Genomic DNA, 14,446 nt, shown 5'->3' with positions numbered 1-14,446 from the left:
CCCCCCCATACTGTGGATGGGAGAGGAGAATGCATCCACAGCTTGGAGGATGTTTCCGTAACAACTGACTTTGCTATACTGATCCTGGGCCACTGCCAGTGTCTTGACCTTTGTCCTGCCACTGGACTTTGGATGACTCAGCCCCACTCATATCCAATTCATTCACAAATCAAGACGTTTATTAACACTTACATACACATGCAATGCTCAATTGAATTATATACTTATATGTGTACACACTGTATGGATTATATTGAATATATGTTCACACATTTTATCCATATTATATATGTGTGTATACATATATATACATATGGTATATGTATATACATACACATATATTTACTACTTTTATTTTTATTTTATTAATTTATTAATTAATTAATGTATTTCTTTTTTACTTTCATTTATTTACTTATTACTTTTTTTTTTACACGGTACCTTCTCTAATCCCAAGGAACTTCCAGGGCCTCACTCTGAGGCCATGCCACAAGCCACATTCTCAGGTCCTAGAGAGGAAACAAGGCCCAGCCTCACCCCTAGAATAGCCTGACTAAGCCCTCTAGTAGAATGAACCAAAGCCTTTTGCCCTCACCCAGAACCCCTTACTCAGAGCCTCACCCTAGAAAAGAGCCAGGTGGTCACAGAAATAGGGCTGGGCCTTTGACCCTTCTCCCACTGGCCCCACCCAACCACCCAATCACTCTCCCAAGCCAAACCTTTAACTCCAGTCCTATTCTTTTTCCTCCTTTGCACTGAGCTCCATTCCAGCCACCTGTCGTTTCCTTCCTTTGGACCTTTGGCCAGGTCTTGTACCTGGGGCACCTTCCTCTTCCTCCCTTTCAAACCTGCCTTCCTCCTTCGGGGATATGATCTGATTAGTATAAATCATTTTCCTTCCCACCCTTCCAAATACTCCTGGGTTGGTCACCGACACGTTGGAAGCCTGGCTATGGGCATCCTGCTCATTCCCATTCCCCAGCACCTTTGTGCTTGAGAGAGCTTGGCTCCTCCAGTATTTCTGCACTTCAGGAAACACGAGAGGCATGGAATAGTAAAATGAGGAAATAAACCACTCTACTTACTTGATGAAGTACACAGCTCCTTCCTGGGTGAAGCCCATCTCCCAGCCTTTGGGCAAATCTGAAAAGATCCATCCACACAGTCAGAATCATATGTCATCATCATCATCATCATCACCATCATCACTGAACACTAACACTTGAAGGTTTACAAACCACCTTGTTGCAAAGCACTTTATAAATATTATCTCATTTAATCCTCTCAACAACTCTAGGAGATAGGTGCTATTATTACCCCCATTTTATAGTTGAGGAAACCAAGGCAGAGGTTAACAACAATAATAATAATAACTAACATTTATATAGAGCTTAGTATGTGCCAGGCATACTATGTGCTAAGGTACTTTACAATTATTATCTCATTTGATCCTCACAGCAACCCTTGGAAGTAAGTGCTGTTACTATCTCTATTTTACAGATAAGGAAACTGAGGCAAACAAGATAAAGTGACTTGCCCAGGGTCACAAAGCTAGTATCTGAGGTTAGATTTGAATTCAGGTGTTCCTGACTCCAAGCCTGGTGCTCTATCCACTGAGCCACCTAGCTGCCCCCAATAGAAAGTAAGTCCCTTAAAGGCAAGGACTGTTTTGTTTGTTTTGTTTTTTTGTCTTTGTATCCCCACCCCCTATCATAGCCCCTGGCACATAATAGACACTTAATAAATGTTTGCTGATTGACTAATTGAATCATGGATTATTCATGGATGCAGATCAAAATCCCTTCCTGGTTCTTCAAAGGCACATAGCATCAAAGGACCATAGATTTGGAGCTGGAAGGGAGCTAAGAGGCCAACTAGCCCAACTTCCTTAATTTATGGAAGCCAAGCCGGTGGAGGTTACACAAGCATTGAGAGGCAGAGGTGGGTTTTGAGCCCAGGTCCTCACCCCCCAAACCATTACCTTTTCTTTGTTGTGCTAAAAGAATCCATCTCTTAGTGGAGAACCCTCTGCCATTGGCCTCTCTAAGCTCAGCTAGGCTAAGTTCCCCAAACAAAGACACCGTCTGTTGGTGTCTTTTGGACCCATGAGTCTGTTGCACCCGTGCTCAAAGCCTTTACAATTTAGTGAGAGTTACCAGAGCTTATGCTCTGCTAGCCTTTAAAAACCTAGAGTCACCTCCATGCTAGAATGAAGCAACAGAGCCTAAGAAGCCTCATGGAAGCTTTGCACATAGTAGATGCTTTATAAATATTTGGTGTGGGGGCAGCTAGGTGGCGCAGCAGATAAAGTACTGGCCTTGGAGTCAGGAGGATCCGAGTTCAAATCTGGCCTCAGACACATACTAGCTACCTGTGTGACTCTGGGCAAGTCACTTAAACCCCACTGCCTCCAAAATTTTAAAAAAAAAAAAAGGGCATAAGGAACAAAAGCTCTGGGGCAGCTAGGTGATGCAGCGGATAGAGCACCAGCCCTGAAGTCAAGAGGACTTGAGTTCAAATCAAGCCTCAGATCAAACACTTGACACTTACTAGCTGTGTGACCCTGGGCAAGTCACTTAACCCCAATTGCCAATCAATCAATAAATAAATATTTGGTGAATTGATTTACCCACTGACACATCCTCCCAGTCAGGCATGTCCTTTCCCCTGCGCTCCAATGAACATTTTATTCCAGAGGACTTGGGTTGGCATCCTGCCCTAATTAGAGGGAATCCCATGAGTCAGAAACACAGTTCTCTGTCCCTGGGACTTGTCAAAGTGATTTCCTTCTCCTTCCATTTTCCATTCCTAGGTCAGACCTCTGCCCTCCCCTCCACAGAACCCACTCTGCCTCAGCATCACCAACCATTCAACAGCTGACATTCAATACAGGGATCCTTTTGTTCTTCTTCTATGTCCTGAGATATCATTGAGGCAGCTCCTTTCCCCACTTCCTGCATGAAGAAATTCCCCTTCTAACCTTGAGGAAGTAGAGGGAATTCAGTTATTGACTCCCTGGAGCCACAAAGAGGGATTGACTAAGCTGGTCTTGTTAATTTTTTTTTTTTTTTTTTTTTTTGGTGAGGCAATGGGGTTAAGTGACCTGCCCAGGGTCACACAGCTAGTAAGTGCCAAGTGTCTGAGGCGAGACTTGAACTCAGGTCCTCCTGACTTCAAGGCTGGAGCTCTATCCACTGCGCCACCTAGCTGCCCCCAGTCTTGTTAATTTTAAAACCCAGTCTAGGATGAAGAATGGGAAAGGCCTCTGACCCTTAAACAGCCAAACCAGTGCATATATGCTCATGATGCAAAGAAATCAGGCAAATGAGAATACACTTCAGATATGGATTGGTTGGGCAGGCAGGCAGCAGGCATTAAGTACCTACTATGTGCTAGGCACTGTGCTAAGCACTGAAGATACAAAGAAAGGCAAAAGACAGTCCCTGCCCTCAAGGAGCTCACAGAGACAACATGGCAGACCATTACATGTACAGGTATTCTCATAATGAACTCTATTTTGAACAAGGTGAGTTTGAAAAGTCCCGATGATCGCCTCCCAACTAATTCTTCAATTCCTATGGGTCTCCCATACCTGGTTTTTTAATCTTATAAGTAACCAAGATTTATGGCATCAAACATTTGTATTCTAGTCGGAAATAAAAGGAAAGAGACGGAAATAGATAATCTTAATGCATCAGCAAAATTGCTTAGCTTCATAGAGATTTTTCTAAAATTTCAAAAAACCTTTTCAATTTCACCTGCTTTCCTTGTTGTCCCAAGGAAGAGTTATGAGCAGAGTTCTAGAAGGGTTCATTCCTTGGCTTCACATCCCTTAAGCTTTCTCTAATAGGTTTGTACATGTTGAATTTGCATTTGTTTGTATGTTTATCTCACACCTTTTTTATCTTTATGCAAGGAGAAGTCACAGCTTATCAGATATGCTGATTACACAAACCCAAACTGGGGAGGGACAGCCAACCATGTTTGATGAAAGAATAATAATCCAAAAAAAAGAATAATGATCTAAAACAATAGGCCAAACCTAATACAATGAAATTTAGTTGGGATAAATATAAAGTCCTACCCTAAGATTTAAAAAGTCAACTTCAGAAATACAAGCTAGAGAGATAGGGCTAGACACCAGTTTTTCAAATTACTCTCCATTTGGGGATTTCAAGAGAGCACCAGTTCAGTAAGAGTAAACAGGGAAGCAAGGGCAGCCAAAAAAGTTAATGCAATAATAAAGTTTGCTGAGAAGCATAGTGTCTGCTTCTATTACACTTTGCATTATATTCAGTCCTGGGCATTACAAGGAAGGACATGGACAAGCTAGAAAGCATTCAGGATGAGGAAAGGACTGAAGAAAAATCAATGCATCAAACTGAGGGAATGCCCATCAATTGGGGAATGGCTGAACAAGTTGTGGTATATGAATGTAATGGAATACTATTGTGCTATAAGAAATGATGAGCAAATGGACTTCAGAAAAATCTGGAAAGACTTGTATGGACTGATGCTAAGTGAAGTTAGCAGAACCAGGAGAATGTTGTACACAGTAGCAGCCATGTTGTGCAATGACACATTCAGAGAAAGAACTATGGAGTCTGAATGTAGATGGAAGCATACTATTTGCTCTTTTTTTTTCTTCTGTTTTGTTTTGTTTCTTCTTTCTTGTGGTTCTTATTGGTTCTAATTCTTCTTTACAACATGACTAATATGAAAATATGTTTAATAGGAATGTATATGTAGAGCCTAAATCAGATTGCACCCTGTCTTGGGGAGGGAGAGGGAGAAAATTTGAAAGTCAAAGCTTATGGAAGTGGTTGTTGAAAACTAAAACTAAAAATAAATTAATTAAAATTTAAAAAACAAAAAAAAAGGAAAATTAATCCATCAGTTATTAAATACTACAGTGTTCCGGGCATTGTATGATCATGTGAGAGCTGGTAGAAGGAAATGGGGATTGTTTAGCCTGGAAAAGAGACTTTTATTGTTCAATCTTATCCAACTCTTCATGACCCCATTCAGGGTTTTCTTGGCAAAGATACTAGAGTGGTTGTCATTTCCTTCCCCAGTTCATTTTACAGATGAGGAAACTGAGGAAAACAGTGGAAAACAGTGTTAAGTGACTTGTCCAGGGTCACATAGCTAGTAAGTGTCAGAGACAGGATTTGAACCCAGGTCTTTCCCGACTCCAAAGTCCTCCACTCTTTTCACTACAGCCTATTGAAATCTCTGTGACTGAAGCATATTTCTGTGTCCCAGGATGGATGACATGAAGATCCTTCAGGGATAAAAGAAGTCAGAGGTGAAGTTAAGGAGTTTCTGCAGTCTTCTTATAGGCTGCTGTCATTACTGAAGCTAAGAGACAAATGGTAAAGACGTAGGGACAGACTTGTACCTTACCCGGGTTGGAGACTTGTCCGCTCTGGATAGGAGATTCTGTGCCTGGATGCACCCAGCTAGTTGATTCTTTCTCATCGCTGCAAGAACCCCAAAAGAAACATCAGACTCCAAAGATGGCAGCCTTCCCATACACCAATGCTTCCTTGCACTCTGCTCCTTTCATGACCCTCAGGTCATGTCAACATTGATCGTTCATGGAAATACAAACTCCTCTATCTGGCATTTAAAACCCTTCACAACCTGAGTCTGACCTATCTGGCATACTTATTCTACATATACCACTCCCCTGCCTGCATTCCACCCTCCATCCAGACTGGCCTTCTGTGCCTCCTGGGACAGTCCATCTCCCATCTCCATGCCCAGAATCCCTCTTTCCTCCCCTCTATGCCTTAGAATCCTTAGTATCTTTCAAAGGTCCAGCTCAGGCACCACTTTATCCATGAGGCCTGTACGTGAGACCCTCCTGCCTGCTAGCACCCCTCTCCATGCTTTGTATTTGTGACACATATATGTATATGGATAGATTGCTTATATTTCATATATATATGCACACATATATATGGGGAGACATGCAAAACAAATGAGTATACAGAAGATATAAATATAGACACCTATGTCTATATTTAGACATATCTACATATACAAACATAGATTTCTAGCATATACACATATGTATACATTTCTCCCCATATATATGTGTGGGGGTAACCTATGACTATATCTTGCATATATTCATGTGTGCACATGTCTCCCTAGATAGAATGTAAACTCCTTGAGGGCAGAGGCTGGGTTTTTTTTTTTTTAATCCCCAGTATCTGGCATATAAGTGCTTAAATTCAAGTGTCATCAGGCATTTCCTATCTCCCCAGATGCTAGTGCTCCCCACCCCACTCCCTGAAATTAACCTGTGTAAGTGTGTAAGTAAAGTAGTGTATATGATATATTGTATAATACATACATTATATATACTATATTATATATGTGTGCATGTATATTTATATGGAGGCAGCTAGGTGGTGCAGTGGATAGAGCACCGGCCCTGGAGTCAGGAGGACCTGAGTTCAAATGTGGCCTCAGACACTGACACTTACTAGCTGTGTGACCCTGGGCAAGTCACTTAACCCCATTGCCTAGCAAAAAACAAAAAACACAAACAAACATATATATTTATATGTTTAGAGTAGATAGAATGGATATCTATTAGTGTTCTACTGGTGGAGAGAGCTGGAACTGGATCATATGTATAATATCATAAAATATATACAAGTATGTGTGTATATATAAAATAATGTGTACAATGTGTATATAATATGATACAATATATATATAACATTGTATATGTATGTATACATTATATACACAGAGTATATGTTTCTATTGAGAGAGTTAAGCACACAGTAGATAGAGCTCTGGGCCTAGATTGTATATATAATATATAGTATATATTTATATTTAATATATAATATATGCAGTATTGTATATATGTATATATATTATAAATAATATAGTATACATTTTTATGTGCATATATGTATATTGAGACAGATCATGCAGTGGATAAAGCTCTGGGCCTGGATTGTATATGTAAAATATATAGAATATACTTATATTTAATCTATATATGCACAGGATTGTATATGTATGTATGTATGTATATGTTACCTTCTAGGTCCTTGGGTATGACCTTTTGACTGAGTCCAAGTTTTACAGAACAAATCCTTTTATTAAGGGGATTAGCTCTGTGAAGTTTGGATTCAGTCAAAGGCCTGTACCAAAGGACCCACAGGGCCACATGTGGCCTCAAGACCACAGGTTCCTCACCCTTGAATACACACAAAGTATATACTTATACGTGTAGATATGTATATTGAGGCAGTTAGGTCATGCAGCAGGTAGAGCTATGGGCCTATATTGTATATATAAAATATATAGTATATACTTAATATATGTAATATATTAATATATATTACACATTAATATATGTTATATGTACAGTATTATATGTGTGTATACATTATATAAACACACACAAATCATATGCTTATATATGTAGATATATATATTGAGACAGGTCACGCAGTAGATAGAGCTCTGAGCATGGATTGTATATGTAATAAATATAGTATATACCTATATTTAATACATATGTATATATAGTATCCCCCTCCTAGATCACTGCCTTGTCATGGTAGAGGGGCTTGCGTAGCTCAATGGAACTATGAACTACACCATGCAGGTGTAGACCCAACACGACAGGTCATAGCAGAGAGTTCTAACAAAACGTTTTCTGCTGGAGAAGGAAATAGCAAACCACTCTAGTATCTTTGCCAAAAAAACCCCATGGACAGTTGGCCTAGTGTACTATGGTCTACGAGGTCATGATGATTCAGACATGACTCAACAACTACAAAATATATAGTATTGTATATAGTGTGTGTATATAATATATATAAATATAGTGTTTATTTGTGTGTGCATATGTTTATACCAAGGCAGTTAGATCACACAGTAGACAGAGCTCTGGGCCAGGAGTTAGGAAGACCTGAATTCAAATCTGACCTCAGAAACTTGCTAGCTATGTGCCCCTGAACAAATAATTTAAACCTGTATGCCTCAATTTCCTATGATGATCAAATGAGGTAATTTTTGTAAAGTGCTTTGCAAACCTTAAAGTGCTACATAAATGCTAACTATTATTATGTTTTTCTCCCCATATAGAATGTTAATTACTGGGAAGGGAAGAATTATTGTTTCATTTTTAACACTGTATCCTTAGTACCTAGTAAAGGGCCTGGCATATATCAATCAAGTGCTTAAAAATTACTAATTGGTTAATTGATTGACTAATGGAACCAACCTCAGTCTTTTGAATGGATTAAGAGGTAGCCAGCTATCTTTATTATTTTTCTCAGAGACTGTGACATCAGGATTGGGAAGCAATTCCCTCTGACTTGCTAAAACTACCTCCTTAACAATGATTTAGATTTCAACCACTTCAAAAATCTCAATCCATTTTGGTGAGGATCCAATCCAGGTGAATGGAAAATACCCAGATCTTTGGGTTTAAGGAAGGGCTGTTGAGAGGTAATCTAGTCCACCTTCCTGCCTCAAAACCAACTTTGACCCTGCCCTCCCCTTCCAAGGGAAATTCATCTACGTTTAAATACCTTCTACAAAAGGAAATATCCCAGCAGATTTGAAGTTGTTTTTAGAAGAGAGCATAGCAAGTGGCCTTCCCTCAGTTTTCTGGGCTATTGAAAAGCTGACTGATTTGTCTCCCTGCCTCCAGCCTCTCTACACTCCAAACCATCCTCCACTTACCTGTCAAATTGCCCTCCCCAATTCAGTCACTTATTACCTCCAGGATGAAATATAAAATAATCCTTCTTCTCCTTCTCCTCCTCCTCCTCCTCCTTTTTCACAGTTGGGGTTAAGTGACTTGCCCAGGGTCTCACAGCTAGTATCTGAGGCAGGATTTGAATTTAGGTCCCCCTGATCCCTTCCTGATTCCTAAAGGGCCAGTGTTCTATCCACTACATCACCTTAAAGCCCTTCATAATCTTTTCAGTCTTCTTACCACTTATTTCCCTTCATATACTTTCCAATCCAGTGACTCTGGCCTCTTTGCAGTTCCTTATACAAGATTCTACCTCACCATCTCTTAGCATTTTCACTGACTTTCTCCCATACCTGGAAACTTTCTCCTCATCTCTGCCTCCAAGGCTCCCTGGCTACCTTCAGGTCTCAGCTTAAGTCTCACTTTCTGAAAGCAGCCTCTCAATCTTAGTGCCTTCCAGCAGTGAGCTGGAACCCCCTGTCCCAGTAGCTTCCTAGAACTGATGGTGAAATTTTCAGTGTGAGCTTTAGCACCCTGGAAATTGGCAAACTACAAACCACAGCTTGATTTATTATTTTTTCTTGATTGTCTAGACTTAAGAAAGTGATGGAGAAAATATTAATAATGCAGATTAAAAGTTAAAGTGTGCTGTGGGTATAGCCACGGTCACAAAGAGCCAATTGTCAAACATGTCCCAGCACACTTCTAGTGTTTTCCTTTGAGACTATTCCCAATTTATCTTGTATATCAGAAATGTCAAACACACTACTGCAACACTCCTGAGTGCTTCCAACCAGATGAAAATGTAATTGGGAAATATTTAACAAAACAAACAAAAATACAATAGAACATTGATAATATTAATACATGGTTTTCTAAGTCAATATGTAGCCTGCAGAGATGTATGTATACACACACACACACACACACACATATTATATATGTGTGTGTGTATGTATATATGTATGCATATGTATATACACACATATATTATATGTGTGTGTATGTATATGTGTGTATAGAGATATATATATATCTCTATACACACCTATCTATCCACACATATACACATATATGTGTATATATATGTGTCTCTGTGGATAAAGCACTGGACCTGGAATCAGGAATACTTGAGTTCAAACCTGGCTTCGGATACTCACTAGCTATGTGACTCTGGGCAAGTCACTTAACCTCTATTTGCCTTAATCCCCTGGAGAAGGAAATGGCAAACCACTCCAGTGGCTTTGCCAAGAAAAACCCATATGAGGTTACAAAGAGTCAGACATGACTGAAACAACTGAACAACAAAGATATATGGTTTAGTGCTCCTGTTTCAATTTGAGTTTGACGTCATGGCTATATAAATCTTGTTTGTATATAGTTGTTAGCATGTCGGCTCCCCCATCAGTTGTGAGCTTCTTGAGAACATGGCTTGTTTTTTGCCCTTCTCTGTATCGCCAGGCTCAGCACAATGCTTGGTACATACTATAGTAGGTCCTTAATAAATGCCTGTTGATTGATTGGTTGATCTCTAAAGTTTTCGTGAGTGAGAGGAGAGCAGCCCTTCAGACTCCTAAGAGGAGGAAGTGCCAGTCACAGTGCCGGTGCCTTCCAGAACCCTAGGACTGCCCCATGTCCACTCTAAGGCAGAGCATATGAGGAGTCTCCAGAGGAGGAGGGTTGAGCTAGGTGGGGAACGTGCTGATCAGATGCTCCTATTGCCTGAGAACATCCCGGAGTCAATGGGAAGACAATCCTGACCAGTTCCTGAGAAGAATGCTAGGTTCAAGATGTCACTGAAGTTCTAGATCCCTGGTCTTGGCTCTGGTCCCAGGAAGAAGAGAGGGAGAGCAGAAGTCTGAAAAAGTTGGGCAAGGGCTCTGAGCTGGGGGATTTCAAATAGGCACCCATACTGAGGGGTGGGGGTGGAGGAGAGAAGGTATGATGGGGAAAAGATGATTAACTGTAAATGTGTTGATAATAACTCACATTTATAGAGTGCTTTCCAGATTTCTTGCCAAAGAAGCTTTTAGCAAGTGACCTCAGAAGCTAGCCTAAGGCCAAGGACTTCAAAATAGTTCATTTCAAAGATGACATAATAATAGCATTAATAGAGATGAGGTTGATAATAGCAGCAATACAGGAGCTAAAGTTCAAGGCTCAGCCCAGGAGGGCACCGCCCTAACCTTCCCTGCCTTATCTCTTCTCACTCAAGCTCCAGCCCAGGGGTGGGGAACCTGCAGCCTCCAGGCCACATGTGGTCCTCTAGGTCCTCAAGCGTGGCCCTTTGACTGAATCCAAACTGTAAGTCCAGCCTAACTAGACTACTCCCTGCTCCTGAGGACACCAGGTGCTGATTGCCTTCATCCATGCCTCGGATGACCCTATTCCCTATGCCTGGAATGTCATTCCTGCTTCTTCACTGTATTTCTATCCACCTTCTCAAATGCCAGCTCTTCCACAAAGTCTTCCACAATCCCCCTAGTCTTTAATTTCCTTTCCCCTTTGAATGTACACACATGATTTGGGTTGGTTTTTTTTTTTCAGTTTTGTTGATTCACTTCATATATACATTAGTTACCCGTGCTTGTATCTTAGCCCCCTATGAGACTTGGTCTCAAGGAAGAAAAATGAGCCTTCCCCTACCTTTATAGATGGTTCTTTCTATTCTAATATGTTATGGAAATGCTTATTTTATTTCTTAAATTCAGAATAAAATAAATACTTAAAAAAAAAGAAGTAGGGGATTAGAGGTATGGAATATTGAACATAGTAAAAAAAAATGGGTGCTGTACTATTTTTGCTGAAATCATTTCCCCCCCCATTTCTTTTCACTCGTCTGTTCATGAGGTCAGAGATTATGTCTTCTGAACATGGAACTTCCCTAGGACTCAGATCAGTACTGTGCACAGGGAGCTACTTAATGTTTGCTAAAGGAATGAATGAATGAAAGAATGAATGAATGAAATGTGGAAACTGATGAATACAGTCAAATCATTCATTAGCACAGAAATTGTTGAGGCCATTCATTACTGGGGAAGAGCAACAGCCTAGGAATTAGAAAACCAGGACTCTAGTTCAGACTACAAGTAGTGATTTGACCTTGGTTAAGTAATTTCATCTCCAGAGAGAAGGTACCATAGAAGTAGGGTGATGCAGGAGACAGAACACCAGACCAAAAGTCAGGAAGACATGGGTTCAAATCCACTGCTCAGACCTCTTATAAGTTTTGGGACCCCAAGCTAGCCAATTAACCTCTCTGAGTCTCAGTTTCCTCATCACTAAAATGGGAATAATAAAGAACCTACTTTTCATAGGCTTCTGTGAAGCTCAAATGAGATTATATAAATATGTATATTTATAAATATACACATGAATGTTTTTATATCTTATATATTTATAAATGTATATGTGTAAATATATGTATGTATAGATATAGAGATATGTTTGTATATGTGTATGTGTGTAGACAGAATATATATTCTAGGCAAATATATATTTGTACATAGGTATATGTATGTGTGTATATACACATATATGCATGTGTATACACAAAGATATATATGTATATACATGAACAAAGATTATATATATACACACACAAAGATATATGTGTATATATATATATATATACAAAGATGCACGCGTGTGCACACACACACACACATACACACACACACATATATATCTTTGTAATGTCAGGTATATCTCCCTGAGCCATACTCTCCACCTTCACAATGAGATAATTAGACTAGGATCCTTAAAATCACTTCCAGCCTTTTAACATTTTCAGGTTCACACACAATTAATGGATGTCTTGTGGAACCAAGTACCTGAGATGTTCCCAGATTCATATGAGTTAAGAAAGTAAAATCATGTGTGGCCAATAATAGCGATGTCTCTGCTTATTCTTTTAAAAACTCCACACATGATGGGAGTATCTTACCCTTCTCCCAATACTTCATGGACAGCAAAGGGGTAGGGATGTGTTGATTAGCCCCATTTTACAGAAGAAAAAAAAAGGAGCTTGTCCCTAGGAGGCTAAGGAGGGTCTCCTGTTATTCTTTTCCTTGTAGTCTAAGCGTCCTGCTTTCCTTAAATGTTTTAGAAAAGTCTAAAGAAGCCCAGCAGTGACCTCTGCTCCTGATAGGAGACAGAATTGGAAGGAAGGTGTGTTAGACTGGACCCTGGAGGACCAGGGGCTTTAGACCAAGCCTCTCCTCCTCCTCTAAGCCTTCAATTCTTCTGCTGTGATGGGGAAAGGGCCCTCCTTGTCATGCCTTTCTAAAGACCTTTTAGGTGGGTGAATGAACGAGTCTTTATAGGACTTTGAACCGTTGGGAAAAAGGCGGGAGAGACATTCAAACAAATAGCGTGATAAACTTAGTCATACTTTATCACCACCTTCCCCTGTCTCTGGGTCACTTTCCTATTCCTACCCTTATCCCCCAACCCAGCCAACTAAAAGATATTGGGGGATGAAGATGGAGAGGATTTTTAAGCGGAAAAGAAAAATTAAGAAACCAATAAACATACTTGATGAAGAAGATCCTACCACCCCGGTCAACTCCGTAGGTCCAGCAGCCAGGCAGATCCAGCCAATCAATCTCATCAGCCATCTCAATAGTCAATAATCCTTTCCCACCTCCTCAGGCAATAAGCTCACTTAGGCCTTCTCTCCTCCTGGGATTCTTCTCCAGGAGCCTCCACTCTCCACCTCCTCCCAGGAAGATGAGGTAGTGAAGTCAGACCAGCCTGGCGCTAAGTTCCAGTCCACCTCCTGGATCCCCAGGGCAGCCAGAGGGGTGCGGGTGAGCCTGGCCTCTCACCCAAGGAGTAGTGGCTGAAACAAACTGGGAGTCAACAGCGGGTAGAGTCCTTGACACAACAGAGGCCAGCTCAGCATCCAGGTTTGCAAGTCTCAGAAGCCACACCAGACACCACCACCTGCCTTCTCCTGCAGTCTGAGTCCATTACTTTCCTTCAGACTGCCTCCTTAACTTTAATTACTGACAATTAGCTTGGGGTGAGTAATTATGACGTTTCCCTCTGCCTATACAGTTACCCAGAGCAGATATACCTCGGCACCGGGCTCTCTGGCTTTCTCGGGTCTGGCTCACAAGATGAAGGGCAGAAGTTGTCGGAGGATTCTAAACAGAAAGGAACCGTCTGTCATGTATGGGAAATGGGTGTTGCCTTCTATGCTCAAAGCTATCCAGTCAGCCAGCCCTTAAATTTACAGGTACCTGGGAGAAAGGAAGGCGGAGTCAAGCCAACACCTAGGAGCAATAGTCACAAGCAGACTGAACACCCCAGAAGCCTGGCTGATCTCCCGTGTTGGGGCGCAGGGGGAACCAGTTTGACTGAAAGAGACTTGAATCACAGGGTGTGAAAAACATGTCCGGTCAGTTACGGAAGTAGGGAATGTGGTCAAAGTCTGCTTCAGCTTGGTGGGAGGTCAGGTGAAGATCAAAGGTTAGGGGAGGAGAAAGGGGTCCCTCACATCCATGCCCTCCCCACAAGAGATCCTTTACCAAGATGCCAGTCGAACCAGCCAAGTTAATCCTCAACTTTTCATTCAATCATTCTCCTCCAGGAAGCCTGCCATGACTAAGCAGAATTGAGACACTAATAACTCATGACTTAGCCTGATATCCCACCTCAAAGTTTGCAAAGCACATTCCTCACAAAAACCCTGTGAGG

The 14,446-nt window shown here is 41.0% G+C and overlaps 1 protein-coding gene across 4 annotated transcripts in view; it reads right to left on the bottom strand.

The window, feature by feature from the left end:
* Positions 1-13,930, bottom strand: part of PLEKHA6 (pleckstrin homology domain containing A6) — a 220,694-nt gene extending 206,764 nt beyond the window's left edge. For all 4 annotated transcript variants that reach the window (XM_027871059.1, XM_027871060.1, XM_027871058.1 and 1 more), the window contains exons 1-3: positions 13,280-13,930; positions 5,407-5,483; positions 1,086-1,143 (exon numbers count right to left, since the gene is read on the bottom strand). In XM_027871059.1, coding sequence (XP_027726860.1) covers positions 1,086-1,143; positions 5,407-5,483; positions 13,280-13,362 — 218 coding nt within the window. In that variant the 5' untranslated portion in view covers positions 13,363-13,930. The remainder of the gene's footprint in view (positions 1-1,085; positions 1,144-5,406; positions 5,484-13,279) is intronic.
* Positions 13,931-14,446: the final 516 nt, after the last annotated feature.

Source organism: Vombatus ursinus, unplaced genomic scaffold (assembly GCF_900497805.2).
Source record: "Vombatus ursinus unplaced genomic scaffold, bare-nosed wombat genome assembly UNPS02014798.1, whole genome shotgun sequence".
In the NCBI taxonomy this organism is placed as follows: domain Eukaryota; kingdom Metazoa; phylum Chordata; class Mammalia; order Diprotodontia; family Vombatidae; genus Vombatus; species Vombatus ursinus.
Note: the sequence above shows the minus strand (reverse complement) of the source record. Positions and strands in the feature narration are given on the sequence as shown.